Source organism: Macrobrachium rosenbergii, chromosome 42, assembly GCF_040412425.1.
Source record: "Macrobrachium rosenbergii isolate ZJJX-2024 chromosome 42, ASM4041242v1, whole genome shotgun sequence".
In the NCBI taxonomy this organism is placed as follows: Eukaryota; Metazoa; Arthropoda; class Malacostraca; order Decapoda; family Palaemonidae; genus Macrobrachium; species Macrobrachium rosenbergii.
In genome coordinates this window covers 37,534,168-37,547,595 of record NC_089782.1, presented here as the reverse complement: position 1 = coordinate 37,547,595, position 13,428 = coordinate 37,534,168, and the positions used below count along the sequence as shown (strand labels likewise).

At 34.2% G+C, this 13,428-nt stretch overlaps 1 protein-coding gene and 1 long non-coding RNA gene across 2 annotated transcripts in view; one reads left to right on the top strand and one right to left on the bottom strand.

The window, feature by feature from the left end:
* The window catches only part of LOC136828278 (uncharacterized), a 182,581-nt gene extending 169,714 nt beyond the window's left edge, over positions 1-12,867 (top strand). Inside the window, exons 3-4 of the long non-coding RNA XR_010849975.1 lie at positions 10,145-10,256; positions 12,739-12,867. This is a non-coding gene — a long non-coding RNA (uncharacterized lncRNA). The remainder of the gene's footprint in view (positions 1-10,144; positions 10,257-12,738) is intronic.
* Positions 1,837-8,142, bottom strand: AP-2sigma (adaptor protein complex 2, sigma subunit). Its single transcript, XM_067086130.1, is given in 5 exon segments — positions 1,837-4,102; positions 5,414-5,541; positions 5,544-5,586; positions 6,238-6,387; positions 8,021-8,142. Coding segments are annotated over 5 exon segments (426 nt in total). The 5' UTR covers positions 8,024-8,142; the 3' UTR covers positions 1,837-4,000.
* Positions 12,868-13,428: the final 561 nt, after the last annotated feature.

Sequence of the window (13,428 nt, the reverse complement as noted above, 5' to 3'; positions counted from 1 at the left end):
CTTTTTTTCTCCTCGGCAGCTTTCATTAAGGATGGAATGCTCCGTTTCAAACTGCAAATGTTAATTGTAATCGTTTTCCCATTATTTATGCTCTTACAGTAATTTTGTCTGTCTAATTTCCATGGCGATTATATCAGAGGAGGGTCATTAATCTCCAATATTAAAGTGGAAAATTTCCCATAATTTCTTCATTGCAATTTAATTTCGACAATCATCATTTCCAAAGTAAATTAACACTTTATCTGTGGAAATGTTTAGTTTCTTATGACTACTTATAATTTAGTTTCTGCTGCAGTAGATTAGGACAACTGTGTAATCATTTAATTGTATACATTGATATCATATTGTTGTCTTTGTTCATTTGTATGTTGTGCACAAGATACTCGAAAATGCTAGGATTCGACTATATAAAAATGAAGAGCCATTACTGGTGTTGCCCTGTCGAAAATTTACGATCGTAACTTCAGTTCACTTGAGCATACAGAATGAAGTAGGATGCCCACTTATATGAAACCACAGGAGATAACAGAACGGTATACAAAGTACAATGTGTATACCTTCCCATACTACTAACTCAATCCTTGTTACAGTATACGCTGTACTTTGACTCCACCGTCTATTTATTGCCCAAAGTATATTTCACTGCGTTGAATGTTTAACGCGGGCCACTTAAATTTGATTTTAAAGCAAAGCCTTTTATTGTAACGTTCGTAAGTAATAGTTTGAAAAGATTTATTCTTGTTTCAATGATGCAAGTCATCAAAGCAAAATCTCCTGGAAGTCAGTTTCATGGGTTTCTGTTGTCAGTCTGTGTTAACTCATTTTAGTATTATGCAATTAATCAAAACCACAGAGATAAACATTTTAGGTCTACCGCCCCCCAGAAAATATATGGCCTTTTTGTTTTCTCATTAAGCTCCAAAAGTCATGTAAATTTTTTTATAATTGTGAGCATGAATGTGTCAAGAGGCTCATTCAATGCAGTGATGAATGCTCTTGACAAATATTTCAACAGCATAATTTTATTAAAAATGTACAGTTTAGTTTTGAGTGCACGTGGCAAATAGGACTCAACTTATTCAGCTGTGATTTAGCTACATGAAGTAACTTCTCTGTTTTTGACCAGTGTGTTGTATCACTAAATTTTATACCTCAGAAAAAGGCAAATGTATAAAACAAATATTATAAAACTGTGTCCAGCTGAGAACTTTGGTTTATGCATCACATCACCACCATTAAAATATTTGCAAGTAGATATGACAGATGTTAATTTAACATATTGTTAAAATGTACATTCTACTTATTCTTGGCAAGTTTTATGATCATATTAGGAATAACTAACTCTCATTGTAGTTTTCATGTAACTGTAATACTGACAGTAATCATCCTACAGTTGACAAAATACTGTCATATTGTGGTGCCTCTGCTATAAAAGGAATGAAATGTCATTGTTACATTAGCAATCATTTTTACATCAACACACAAGAGAGGCTGATTTATCTTTGACTGTTCTAAAACCCGGTCCTTGCAAGTACTGCACATGAAATGTTACTGGTGATTAAAGTCCATGAAACTTAAAGAATACGTACACTTTTCATGATCTTCCATCTCTCTCCCCATAAATAAAAGATGTTACGATCATCACTGAATTTTAGATAGCCCAGAGGATAATATGAAAGGCTGCTCAGACAGCCCTGGGTTTTTAGTTGCACAGAGGTTTCATCAACATTTGGCAGTGTAACAAATCTTGGGTATGTTCTCTTATAGAGAGCACAAATGCTGATAAGCTTGAGAACTCGGTCAACATGTAAAATTAGGCTGAAATCAAACAAGACATACACAGTATCTCTATTTCACTTCGGAGGAAGTGACTTCATTGAACAAGAGTTCCATACATCAATTTTAACACCACAGAGGCTTTCGTCGATGTAACAATTGACAAGGGTTTACAAAATCTATGAATAAACCACAAGGTTTACAAAACAACATGAGAAAACACCACCTCTATTGGTGATAGGTGACCTGTGATGGAAATGTTGAAACTAATTGTGCATAAACAACTCAGCAGATATTCATCTCTTAAGTCAACTACAGTTATGAAAATATCCAAATGAAATGAGAGGTTCTATCTAGGTTAAAGCTCTTAAAAGCCATAACTGCAGTTCGGACACATTGTTGTAGAGGTTAAACATATAATTACACATATTCAAATGATATTCTTTCTACCAACACAATCAGAGCAAATAATATATAAACTATTTACATAGATGCAACTGTTAAATATAATTGTTACCTACTGTGGTGTAAAACAAGGAAATATTACAGCAACAGCTACAACTCATGATAAATATGAAGTGAAAGACACTTCTAACAAAAGTAATAACAACAAAGTCCCTAATGAACACCAAGTTATTCATAAAATTTCAGCATCTCGACTTTTACTGCTTACTCCTTTGTGTGCATCCTAAATCACTGGTGCATGTTATAAAGCGGGTTTGATTTTGATTGGTTTCTTCCTTAAATTACACCCACAGTCTGGCAGTAAATACAATTCAAAAATATTTTGCAATTCTTCCTACCATTTACATATAATTCTTGACAAGTCATTTAAAATCAAATAACGTAACTTCTAAAACTACTACATACTGGTAATTCATAGATTTCACCATTGTATTATTTGCAAACACCTGACTGAACGGTACCGTAAAAACGAGACATAATGAGAACTACTTCACTAGTACAGTAATTCATTTTCCCAAGAACCTGAGGAAAAATTGAGTTTCTCATAAAGGTGATGATGTATGCACTGACCTTGAAAAGTAACACAACCTTTGTATAGAAAGAAAGAAAACAATAATGAAGGGATCCCATAAACATAGTATAATTTTGGCATCATAGCAAAACAAACATGATGATGATCAAGACTAGAAAGTATTGTCTTTCTCAGATAAAATGAACCCCTTTAAAGATGTATCTTTTGGTTATACAAAATCCGTTTCTGGTATGCTATTGCATGGCTCTAAATTACCTTTTTAGTATAGTACGCTGTATGATACGACAAAACTCCCCAGTGGCAAAAGTAGTACAGCAAAGAAAACTTTTTTAATAACAGAAATACATCAAACAGTATTAGTACTGTTAAATTTCCAATAATCTTCGGGAAAAAATTTGAGGCAAGAGTTTTGAGCTCTATGAAAATAACCACAGATGTACAATAACCACAATTTCATAACCACAAATGTACAATAACCACAACTTTACTTGTTAGGATCAGCAAAAAAGTTCTGGAAGGCCATTTTGCTTGCATACAAGTCATTGATACTATATCTTACATAGAATTATTGTTCGCAATACAACCAATGTTGTCTTATTTTCTAAGAGAAACCATAAACTTCAAGTCATGCACCTCAGCATTAGCCTCTAAACTGCAGTAAATAGGAATACATTAATATTAGTTTTACATCTTAACTGGCATTCTATCTCAAATACTTTTATCTACACCAAACCAATCCTTTCCATATAAACAACTGTTATCTGCTCAGTAGCAACACAAACAGGGATACAAGATGTATTTACAGTTCATAAAAGCAAACAGCCAAACACACGCACACACATACACTGACATAATTAATCATTCATCCCCCTCACAGAATGAACAAAACTCACTAAAGAGCAGAAGACAAATGGTAATGAGTATGATAACGTGATGTAATACCCTCCAAACACAGGTTATGCTAAACAGCTTTTGGAATGTTATTTCGAAACATTTACATAATATAGGGTATGCGTCAATCGCACTAAATGTATATGATGTACAGTATATACGAAGTCATGAATTATACCCTAGTACAAGACACTGGTCCTTTGGTCAATGCAACATGCCATTATGTGTTGTAAAACTTTTTTGCAATATAAAACTATCCTTTGTATGCATTGCATCATCATAAGCTATTCAGAAAGTCCACCTAAATCATGAGACTTCTCAGTAAACAAATATTGGTTATTCCAGTGAGTTGAGCATAAGAAGTTGCTTAAGAACTTTGGTTTGACTGGTCTCACGAATCTCTCCGGCAAGAAACATTTCGTCTACAACGCTATATGCCTGAAAAGTAAATGAGTACCAATTATGAACATAGTATTTGCAGCATATGCCTGAAAAATAAGTGGGCACCAATTATAAATACAGTATAGTATTTGTAAAATTATGAAAAGCTCTACATGTTAACCCATAACAATTCATATATAATGTAAACTACAGGATGGTCTCAAATTTGGTCTGCACATCATGCTAGTCAATGACAAAAATTTTCCAATATAAAACTGAAAAAAAATTTGTATAAATACAAACTGGACCACTTGCCTACAGTACTTAAGTTATGCCCACATCCCAATCAGAAGTCTGAATCTGTTCAACTGAATTTCCTGAGATAAAGATTAAGTATCTTGACATATTCTGTGAGTCAGCACTGCTCTCCCAATATCTAGGCTTACCATCTATTACTGCCTCTTTCAGATGCAATCACATGAGAAGAAATTAACTTTTTACTAATCTAGCCGGTCATACTTTCAGTTCAAGCAGTCTGTTAGCAAGAACAGTCTGTCAGCAAGAACAAACTCCCCAAAAGCCATTAACACAAAACTTTTACATTTACTTATTGCCCTAAACCATCACTTGAATGTGCCAGCTCATTTTCCAAACACCCTAAAAAATGAAAGGCTTCCCACCTTGTTGTCCTCACATCCAGAATTCAAAGCACCCTGTAACAGCAGTAAAATTGTTCAAAGTACTCTCTGACTCACAACTGAGAAAGCATGGGGCCGGGAGGAGTAACCAGAAAACTTTGTAAAGTGAAGGGTTTGCATAGACAGTCAATTTTAGTTTTTGAAAAACTGCATTTGTTTTATACCATCTTTCAATTCACAATATCCTGAGCACCTTTTTAGGTAGAAGAACTTTTCTCAGTGTACTACAATATAAGATTATGACTTTTGGTGTCAGACAAAGCACTAACATTAAAAGCCTTGTGGTCCTCAAAGCAAACAAAGGGTCATGAAAACAAACAGGTACCTTTTTTAGTGACTAGGAATTGTACTGGTCTTTACTCCTAATGATTGTACCATAAAAGAAAGAAATTTACTCCCTCATCTACATAACCTGCTAATAAATGCCCAAAGTTCCACACTAAAGATTATGGTTAGAAGGTTATGAGGATGAGAATCATGAGGACTTGCATCAGCACAAGAAGAAATTAATTTTACTAGCAACAATGATATGTTCAATAAAGGTGAAACCCATAATTTAAGATAAATCAAACAGAATCGAACAAAATTTAGATTTCCAAGGGGTATATTAATAATAAATGTCCATACCCAAAACAAATATCTTCCTAAACTTAGAAGAGATTTTTCTTACCTTATAAAAGTTAAATACCAGGTCAAGTTCACAAACGTTATGGAAATATTCATTGAGGACTTCCACAAAATTATGAATGGCCTCAAGATATGCAAGGTTGTTGTCAGCGATGTCCACACAAATGCAAAGTACAATCCTGCATATCGTCTATAAACAATCTTGAAATTACGGAACTGCAGAAGGAAAAAAAATATTCTATGCAATTAAAATTCCTAAGATATCATGAAAATATAACCTTGTCACTAAATGGTGCACTTTTAGTCCCATATGCTCTAAGTGCATTTTAACAAAATGTGGGACTACTTTAGATTTTTCTCAGGTTCAGTCTTTCATTTTTACATAAAAATATAGTTTTTTTATCCACAAACTTTACACATTTACATAAATGAACAAAATAACATGAGTAAGGAAAAGTAAAAACTAACACAACTCTTCCTTGATCTGAAAAAGTATTACTCATAATGCACCACAAATCTACACATAGCCAAAAAAGTTACTTGTGCCTAAATGTTACTTTACTTTTCAAACTGACAGATTAAACTATTCGGTCATTAAGTTGCAAGCATGACAGAAAAATTAAACTATTTGGTCTTGGAATTGAAACTGTGACAAAACTTTCTAATTTCTTGACAAAACTGAAAATATTGTATTTCACAAAAATAACGCTACTCTCCAGAATAAAGTGCCTTAATTTTTTTTTTCTTTTTTGATGACTGAACTTTTATGAAAAGAAGTCATTGAGGTTACACCTTAACCAGGATATCTTCTGATGAAAACTGACTTAGTTAAGTGATCAGCACTGAACACAGACATACAGTACATACCTCTACAAAGTTTGTATGTTTAGCATCCCTCACAGTTACTACAGCATGAACTTCTTCAATCAATTTCTGTTTCTCATCATCGTCAAAGTTCATGTACCATTTTGCGAGACGAGTTTTCCCAGCCCGATTCTGAATTAATATGAAGCGAATCTGGAAGGAAAAATTTGGTTCATTCTCTGATTGTAACACTATAAAGTAAAAACATAAGTTGCTCCACATATCGTATCAGACATAGCAATACAGTATACATTTTCAAACCAATTTATCAGTTTTGCACATTGCATATTTTGTCCTATTTTTCCATTTCCTCGGAGTCAAGAGAAACTACTCTAGGGCCTGCCAGGCAATGTGCCAATATCTGCTCATGCACATAATCACATCTAGAAATCACAAGTCACTTAACCCTATATAAACCAACACTGCCTCAAAATCTACTAGTCCTGCAGCCACAGTTTAGCAAGTTCAAACTACCTACATAATGGGTCAGGAAGGAGTTACGAAAAGTTAACATAACTACATTATTTTTCACCATTTACTTTTTATTCAGCTGCTTTTAACATCACCTAGCTCCAATTTTCACCTCGTTCAAGAACAAATACTTTGAATAAACCCTACAAAAGTCTACATTTGTAACTCGATGGACCTGTTAAACTAATTTTTTCATCCTAAAACTATTTTGATATCAAAAACTCACAATGAAACCATTCCTAAGAGAAAACACCATCAAAAACATTCGCATAACAAAGAAAACCTGGAAACCAGAATGCTGTCAAAAGAATTACAAGACAAATAGGTTAGATTAGACTGTGGGTGGTACAAATAGGATAAATAAATGAAACTGGCCTGGCTGGTGACATTTATTCTTGATTATGCGTTTTGTGACTTGAAACAGTTTTAACCATTAGCCTTGGTTACCCTATAGATCCCGTAATCTATCATGAACCATTTATTTTACCAAGGGCTGCTTTAATGGTCCATGCATTTTAAACCATTCCTCCTCGAGCTATTCACTCAAATCTTCTCCACCTAAACCCCAATCACCACCACTCCAATAGGCTAGCTTTACATAGGCTACTATGACCCATTTGGGAGTGGGGGAAACACTAACAATTCACACATCAAACTTTCACTTTAAACCATAATCATATTTTGGACTTGAAAATATAATTTTTCTGTGTTTTAACATGTGCTTTGGATACTTCTGACATTTTTTTAATTCTCAAATGACCTAACCAACGGTATGGACCCAGTACCCTAGGTTAGGTTAGGTCAAAGCACATTTCAATAGTTATAAGTGATATTTTCAAGTCCAAAATGTGGTAACTGTTAAAAGTGAGATTTAACATATTTGCACTGCCAGTAATGGTCTGAAATGAAGAGAAAACAAGCTAAGCCGTCGGAAAAATACGTGGTTCACGAACCTGACAAATATGAAGTGTCGAAAGGAGACTTGAGCCTCCCAAAAGTCCGACATAATTTGGGCCCTGGTCATCACCTGGCCTATGCAGAGGTTCCTGGCCTGGTACAACGCCCCAAAACTACCTAATTACTACAATAATTAAAAATTATTACGTCCTTACACCCACTGATCACAGGGTACGGTGAAAAAACCATCGAAATCTGACACGACCCACGGTGCTTAGGTCAAAAGGCACCGTAGCCATGACCTCATATCCCTTCTCTTTCTGAGGAAACCTATTTTACACCTTTTTCACGGTGACATATGTTTAGAGCACGGGCATATGGTACCATTTAAATATAAAATTTCGGTCACCGTACTCACCATTTTCGAGAAATGATCGAGATATGTGTAGTGCAGACGTTTTGTTGACTTCTGTCAATGGAGGAATTTATTGCTGCAAGGAAGTCGGTCCGGCGGCTTCGTTCTCTTCGCTTGGAAATTCCAAATTAATATAGTCGTTTCGTTCACAAGAAATATTATTTTTTAGCTTATGTAGTTATTATCTTGCTTTTTTATTTTATATTTAACAATGACAGATTTCAGTTGTTGTTTTAATCTAACTTTTTATTTCATATTTCATGAGGAATTACTTAGGGTGTTGTTTTAATCTCACTTTTTATTTCATATTTCACGAGGAGTCACTTCAGGTGTTGTTTTAATCTTTTTTGTATTTCATATTTCGTAAAGAATAACTTCAGATATTGTTTTAATCTCACTTTGTATTTTATATTCCATAAGTAATTACTTCATATATTCTGTTCTCATGAGATAAAACGAACCATATCTTAATCCAGAGGTAATCTTTTCCACAATCCACTGCAAACCATAAACATTATGATCATTATTTTATTCTTACTTTTCATTTCATATTTGTCAGGTATTCTGTTCTCGTAAGATAAAATGAAGCATAATGTAGGCCAGAGGTATCTTTTCCACAATCCTTAAGAACGCAATATTGAATTAAATAGATGGTAGGCTACTAACTGATTTAACTTTTCAGATATGTTTTTTACAATATTTTTTCAATGAATTAACAACACTAAACCTTGAATTTTTTAAAAGTGATGGACCCAAATGTGATCACCTAAAAGAAAAATTATTCGTTTAAAATATTTTAATTTTGCTAACGCTATCACAATAGTCATGATCGCCTCTCTTCATAAGGTTTTTTACCAAAACAAATATGAAAGTAAAATTAATGGGTAATAATATTTCTGGTGAAAAAATTAAAGGAAACTTGACTTATATGATTACTTAAAGGAAACCTAAATTAAATTACTTAACTTATATTACTATTAATTTAGCATTAATGTCATCTTAATTTTGACGCCATTCCGAGTCTTCAGGCTATATCAGATATGTGAAAATTGGATTATAAAAGCATTGTTCTGATTCACGATTCGCCAAAAAGTCTGTTTTACTTTTAGAAAAGAGGTTTCATTATCATTACACAATATCTATTTGTCTTTCAATTATTTTGATCATATAGTGGAAAATAAGGACAAGGTGTGTGTTGAGGATTTTAACTGTAAAGACCGCCACCCGCTAGAATATAAACACCGTACTTGCTCGTGTAGCGCAAGCATCCGCCCCCTCACCATAAATGAGGGAGGCAGCCTGGGAGAAATGAAGTAATACTCTCTCTCTCTCTCTCTCTCTCTCTCTCTCTCTCTCTCTCTCTCTCTCTCTCTCTCTCTCTCTCTCTCTCTCTCTCTCTCTCTCTCACACACACACACACAATATATATATATATATATATATATATATATATATATATATATATATATATATATATATATATATATATATATATATATATATGTATATGTATGTAAATAGATATATATATCTATTTACATTAAAGTTAAGAAAATAACAGCACCTATTTACGTACATATACAGTATATATATATATATATATATATATATATATATATATATATATATATATATATATATATATATATATATATATATATATATATATATATATATATATATATATATAATTGCCGTAAGCCTATCTGTTACTTTTTTTTTTTAAATTGAAAGCCCATAACACGAAAATGTCCTCCGGTTGTTGGATAGACTGTATCACAATGTCTTTGATACCCAGCATTGATTAAATTACCTGTCATCCACATACACTTCTACTTTATTCTGTCTTGCGATTCTTTCTGTTATATCTGTCTGTGGTTCAACACCAGAGGGAAATCCTTAATTTCAATCTTAAAGTTTCTTCGTATCCCCCAACATGCGTCAAATTCACAAAATTTGTTCATTACATTTAAGCTTCCTTTATTCATTTTCATAAAGCACCCGGCTTCTTTTAGGTTCAGTTTTAGATATAAAAAGATTACATTAACTAAAACTTTATATGTTCAAGATTGGCTGTTATCAACAGTAAACGAGGTGATATCGCTTTGACTCAGTTGTTATTTACAGAGCCGTCAAGGCCGTCACCGGAAAGTAGCACTGTGAAATTGGGAGTCTCTCGTAGTTGCTGGCTACGATAACTCGGTAAGGTCCGGTCAGGCAAGAGCTACATTTGGCAGAGGTAAGGGTATTCGTTGGTACATTCATGGCTGACAGCTCACATTGGTTAGGCAACAATTACCCCTCTGATAATGTTGGATTCCTGTTCCTTGACGACATGGGTTTTGTCGTTGGCAAATTCTTCCTTATGGGCTCTTTTGGCCCGCAAATCTCGGAGCCATAGGCAACTTTATTACACTAAATGAAGGAACAAACATAGCTTACTTTTAACTTAATAGGACAAGACAAATTTTGCTCAGAATACACAGACATTCAGCATGTAAAACTGATTATCCTGGCGTATTGGGGTTCATCAAAATGTGTCTTGGCCGGATTAGTTCAGCTTGGCCAACCAACAATTGATAGTAATCAATAAAACAGCTCCATAGTATTGATGATTTAGGATGAAAAGATAAAGCTGGGCATAGTGAGGTTAATTCATTCGTTAATAGCCCCCAGGTGAAGTTATCACTTCAAATTTATGTACATTAACATCAAAAGTTGACAAAGTTCCACTGTGTATTGGTCTTGCATATTGTCCAGTCACCGACCAGAGGTCAACAGATTTCAAATATAGCCTTATCATGAAGTTAGTTTTTCGACTCGTTGAGCCTTGTCAATCTCTTGATTCCATAATTAAAAACTTCCCGTAAATTAAATACAGTAAGGATTATGTTTGCTCAGCAAATATCCTCGATTGTTTCAAACTGCCTAAATGCTCGCCTAGATTGTTGGTGCTCTAATATTTTCGTGAGTGTCATGTTACTTATGTATTTGGTTTCCGACAGTCAGAAGGCTGATCCCATTTTAGTTTTTCGGTATTTGCTTAAATACGATTCTTCCGCGTATTACTAGTTTTCAAAATATGAAGACTTTTATATTATTATATATTAGCTTCTGCATGTGTTGTCATACCTTGCATGAGACAATTTTTACTTTGCATGCTTACAGTTTTCGATTATTATATTTGGTAGTGTTCGTGAATACTTGTTTTCGTTACTTCTGATGGAGTGCCAAACCACAATAGGACTTAATGCTCGGGACAACGGTTAGAAGAGCCAGCTATAGACCCATGTAAGCACCTTTAATGCAGATTATAACAAGCCTGTTAGTTTTACTCGAATAGGTCACAGATACAGAAGGTTTGTGGGAATGACATTTAGGCAACACTCTCCGCAGCTTTGTGTAGATAGATATAAGTGCGGGACATTATAGTAGTTGTGCTGCTTTGAAAATATATATATCAGTATATTCGTGAATGATCACTGCTGTTTATGACATAGGCGTGTATTCCCGTAAAGCATGACTACTATACAGGATGAACATGATTGTTAATTGTTAGTTGAATTCCATATGTTTTTGAGAACGAACGTTTAACTGTAAATTATACAGCTCAAATAATGTAACAGTTTTCATTATGAATTAAGTAGCCACTGAGATAGCGTGCGTTACTGAGGGCGGTTTACGGTTTAAAAGTTTAGAGTAAACGATTGAATTCCAAATAGATATAGCCTACACTGTAGTTCCACGGGAGGAATAGGCTACGGAAATCGGGTGTTTTTTTATGCATATCGGCCGTGCCTTTACATTTTGTACGTATATACTGTATAAATTGCTCAGAATAGACAGCTGCCAACAAATAGAGATGTTGGAGTTTTCTGCTGCAATCACATTGCATTTGATTTATATTCCTTGTGGGGTTGTATGGCTGCTTCAAAACTCATACGGATTTTGAGTCGGGTAACATTCAGTTGACCCTTGCAAGTGCTGAAGATATTGCGTGAGGCTGGTCTGACCTTGAAAATATCGCAATATTATTTCGAAGTTTCCTTCAATTCAGTTTGCATATTTTTTACCTTTATCGTTTTGAAGTTCCGTTCTTTTCATTGTAATTAATTCTGGAAGCTTTCAGCCCATTTGGGGCCTATTCTCTGGTGTGTTTAAATAATTTACTTTATAGTGTTTTTGTAAACGGTGGGGATGAATCATTTTATTTCAGTAAGAATCTAATTTTTGGTGTCTTTCAATCATCATTTTTCTGATATATTTTTTTTATTCTGTCTTGCAATGTACAGCCTATCAGATGCTCAAAACTTGGAAGATTTTTTTTTTATACATTAGCGTCCGTGCAACTCTGGTTACTTTTAGGTTTCCATATGGATTTAATTAATTTTATATTATCTTGCCAGTTGAGATTTTAAAGTATTTCCACGTTAAACGGTTGAATAAAAAATGTATTATAAATTTAATCACTGTTGATGGAGCAGTTTTCTACCCACTACTGCATTCCCTTTCTATGATACTTTTTGTAATTAATGTAATTTTATTTTTTTTCCATAACGCTTCAGTAACATTACAATATGACAAAATGTTCAGCCTTGCTGTCTGTTGGCTGGGATTACTGTAGTTATGTTTTGTAGTTAGCGTTAGCGTCAACAGTTAGTGATGCTTTTGGTCTGTCAAACTGACTTGCACTGTTGTTAATGCTTTCCATCTTTTTACAGAGGCAGCAGACTAATAAACCCAGTGGGACTCCAAAAGAAAATCAACCTGCAGAGAGAGACAAGTTGCAGGAGAAGGTGCTCAATATAAATGAGTATGATGGAATAGGAAATAAAATCAGTACACGTGAAATTCAGATGTCAACAGAGAGCTGGAATGAATTTACTCGTCAGAGGATTCCACAGCTGCAGTAAGCATACTATTCCACATTTTAGTTTTAGCCAAGATAAAACTCCTAGGATATTGAGTAGTATTAATCCCGTTGCTAGAAAACGACGCACTGTTAGTAACAGCAGCCTGATGGGGCCACGCATGGATTCGGTCACAATATTTGGTTGGTAAGTTTTACAAGATATTGTGGGTGCTCTCATTTCTTGCAGAAATTAAACCAATGTGGATATACTGTAGGTTATATTTTTCTGGAGTGTCCATACCTGTCATTATTAATTTTTTCCCTAAGTTTAATCACTGCTTGTGAGAGCTTTAAGGTCGAGAAGCGTCGTTATTTGTTTTCTGATAAACCCCTTAAAGCTAGGAAGTTTAGCTGTTTTCAAAAACTTATTCTCTCAGTGAATCATTCTCATGTTTTTTTTTTTATAAACTATAATTCTCTTTCAGGAAGGTGGTCTACCATCGTAAGGAACCGAGTCATTTCACCTGGAAAACTTGAATCGGCTTAGGAACATCTGGGG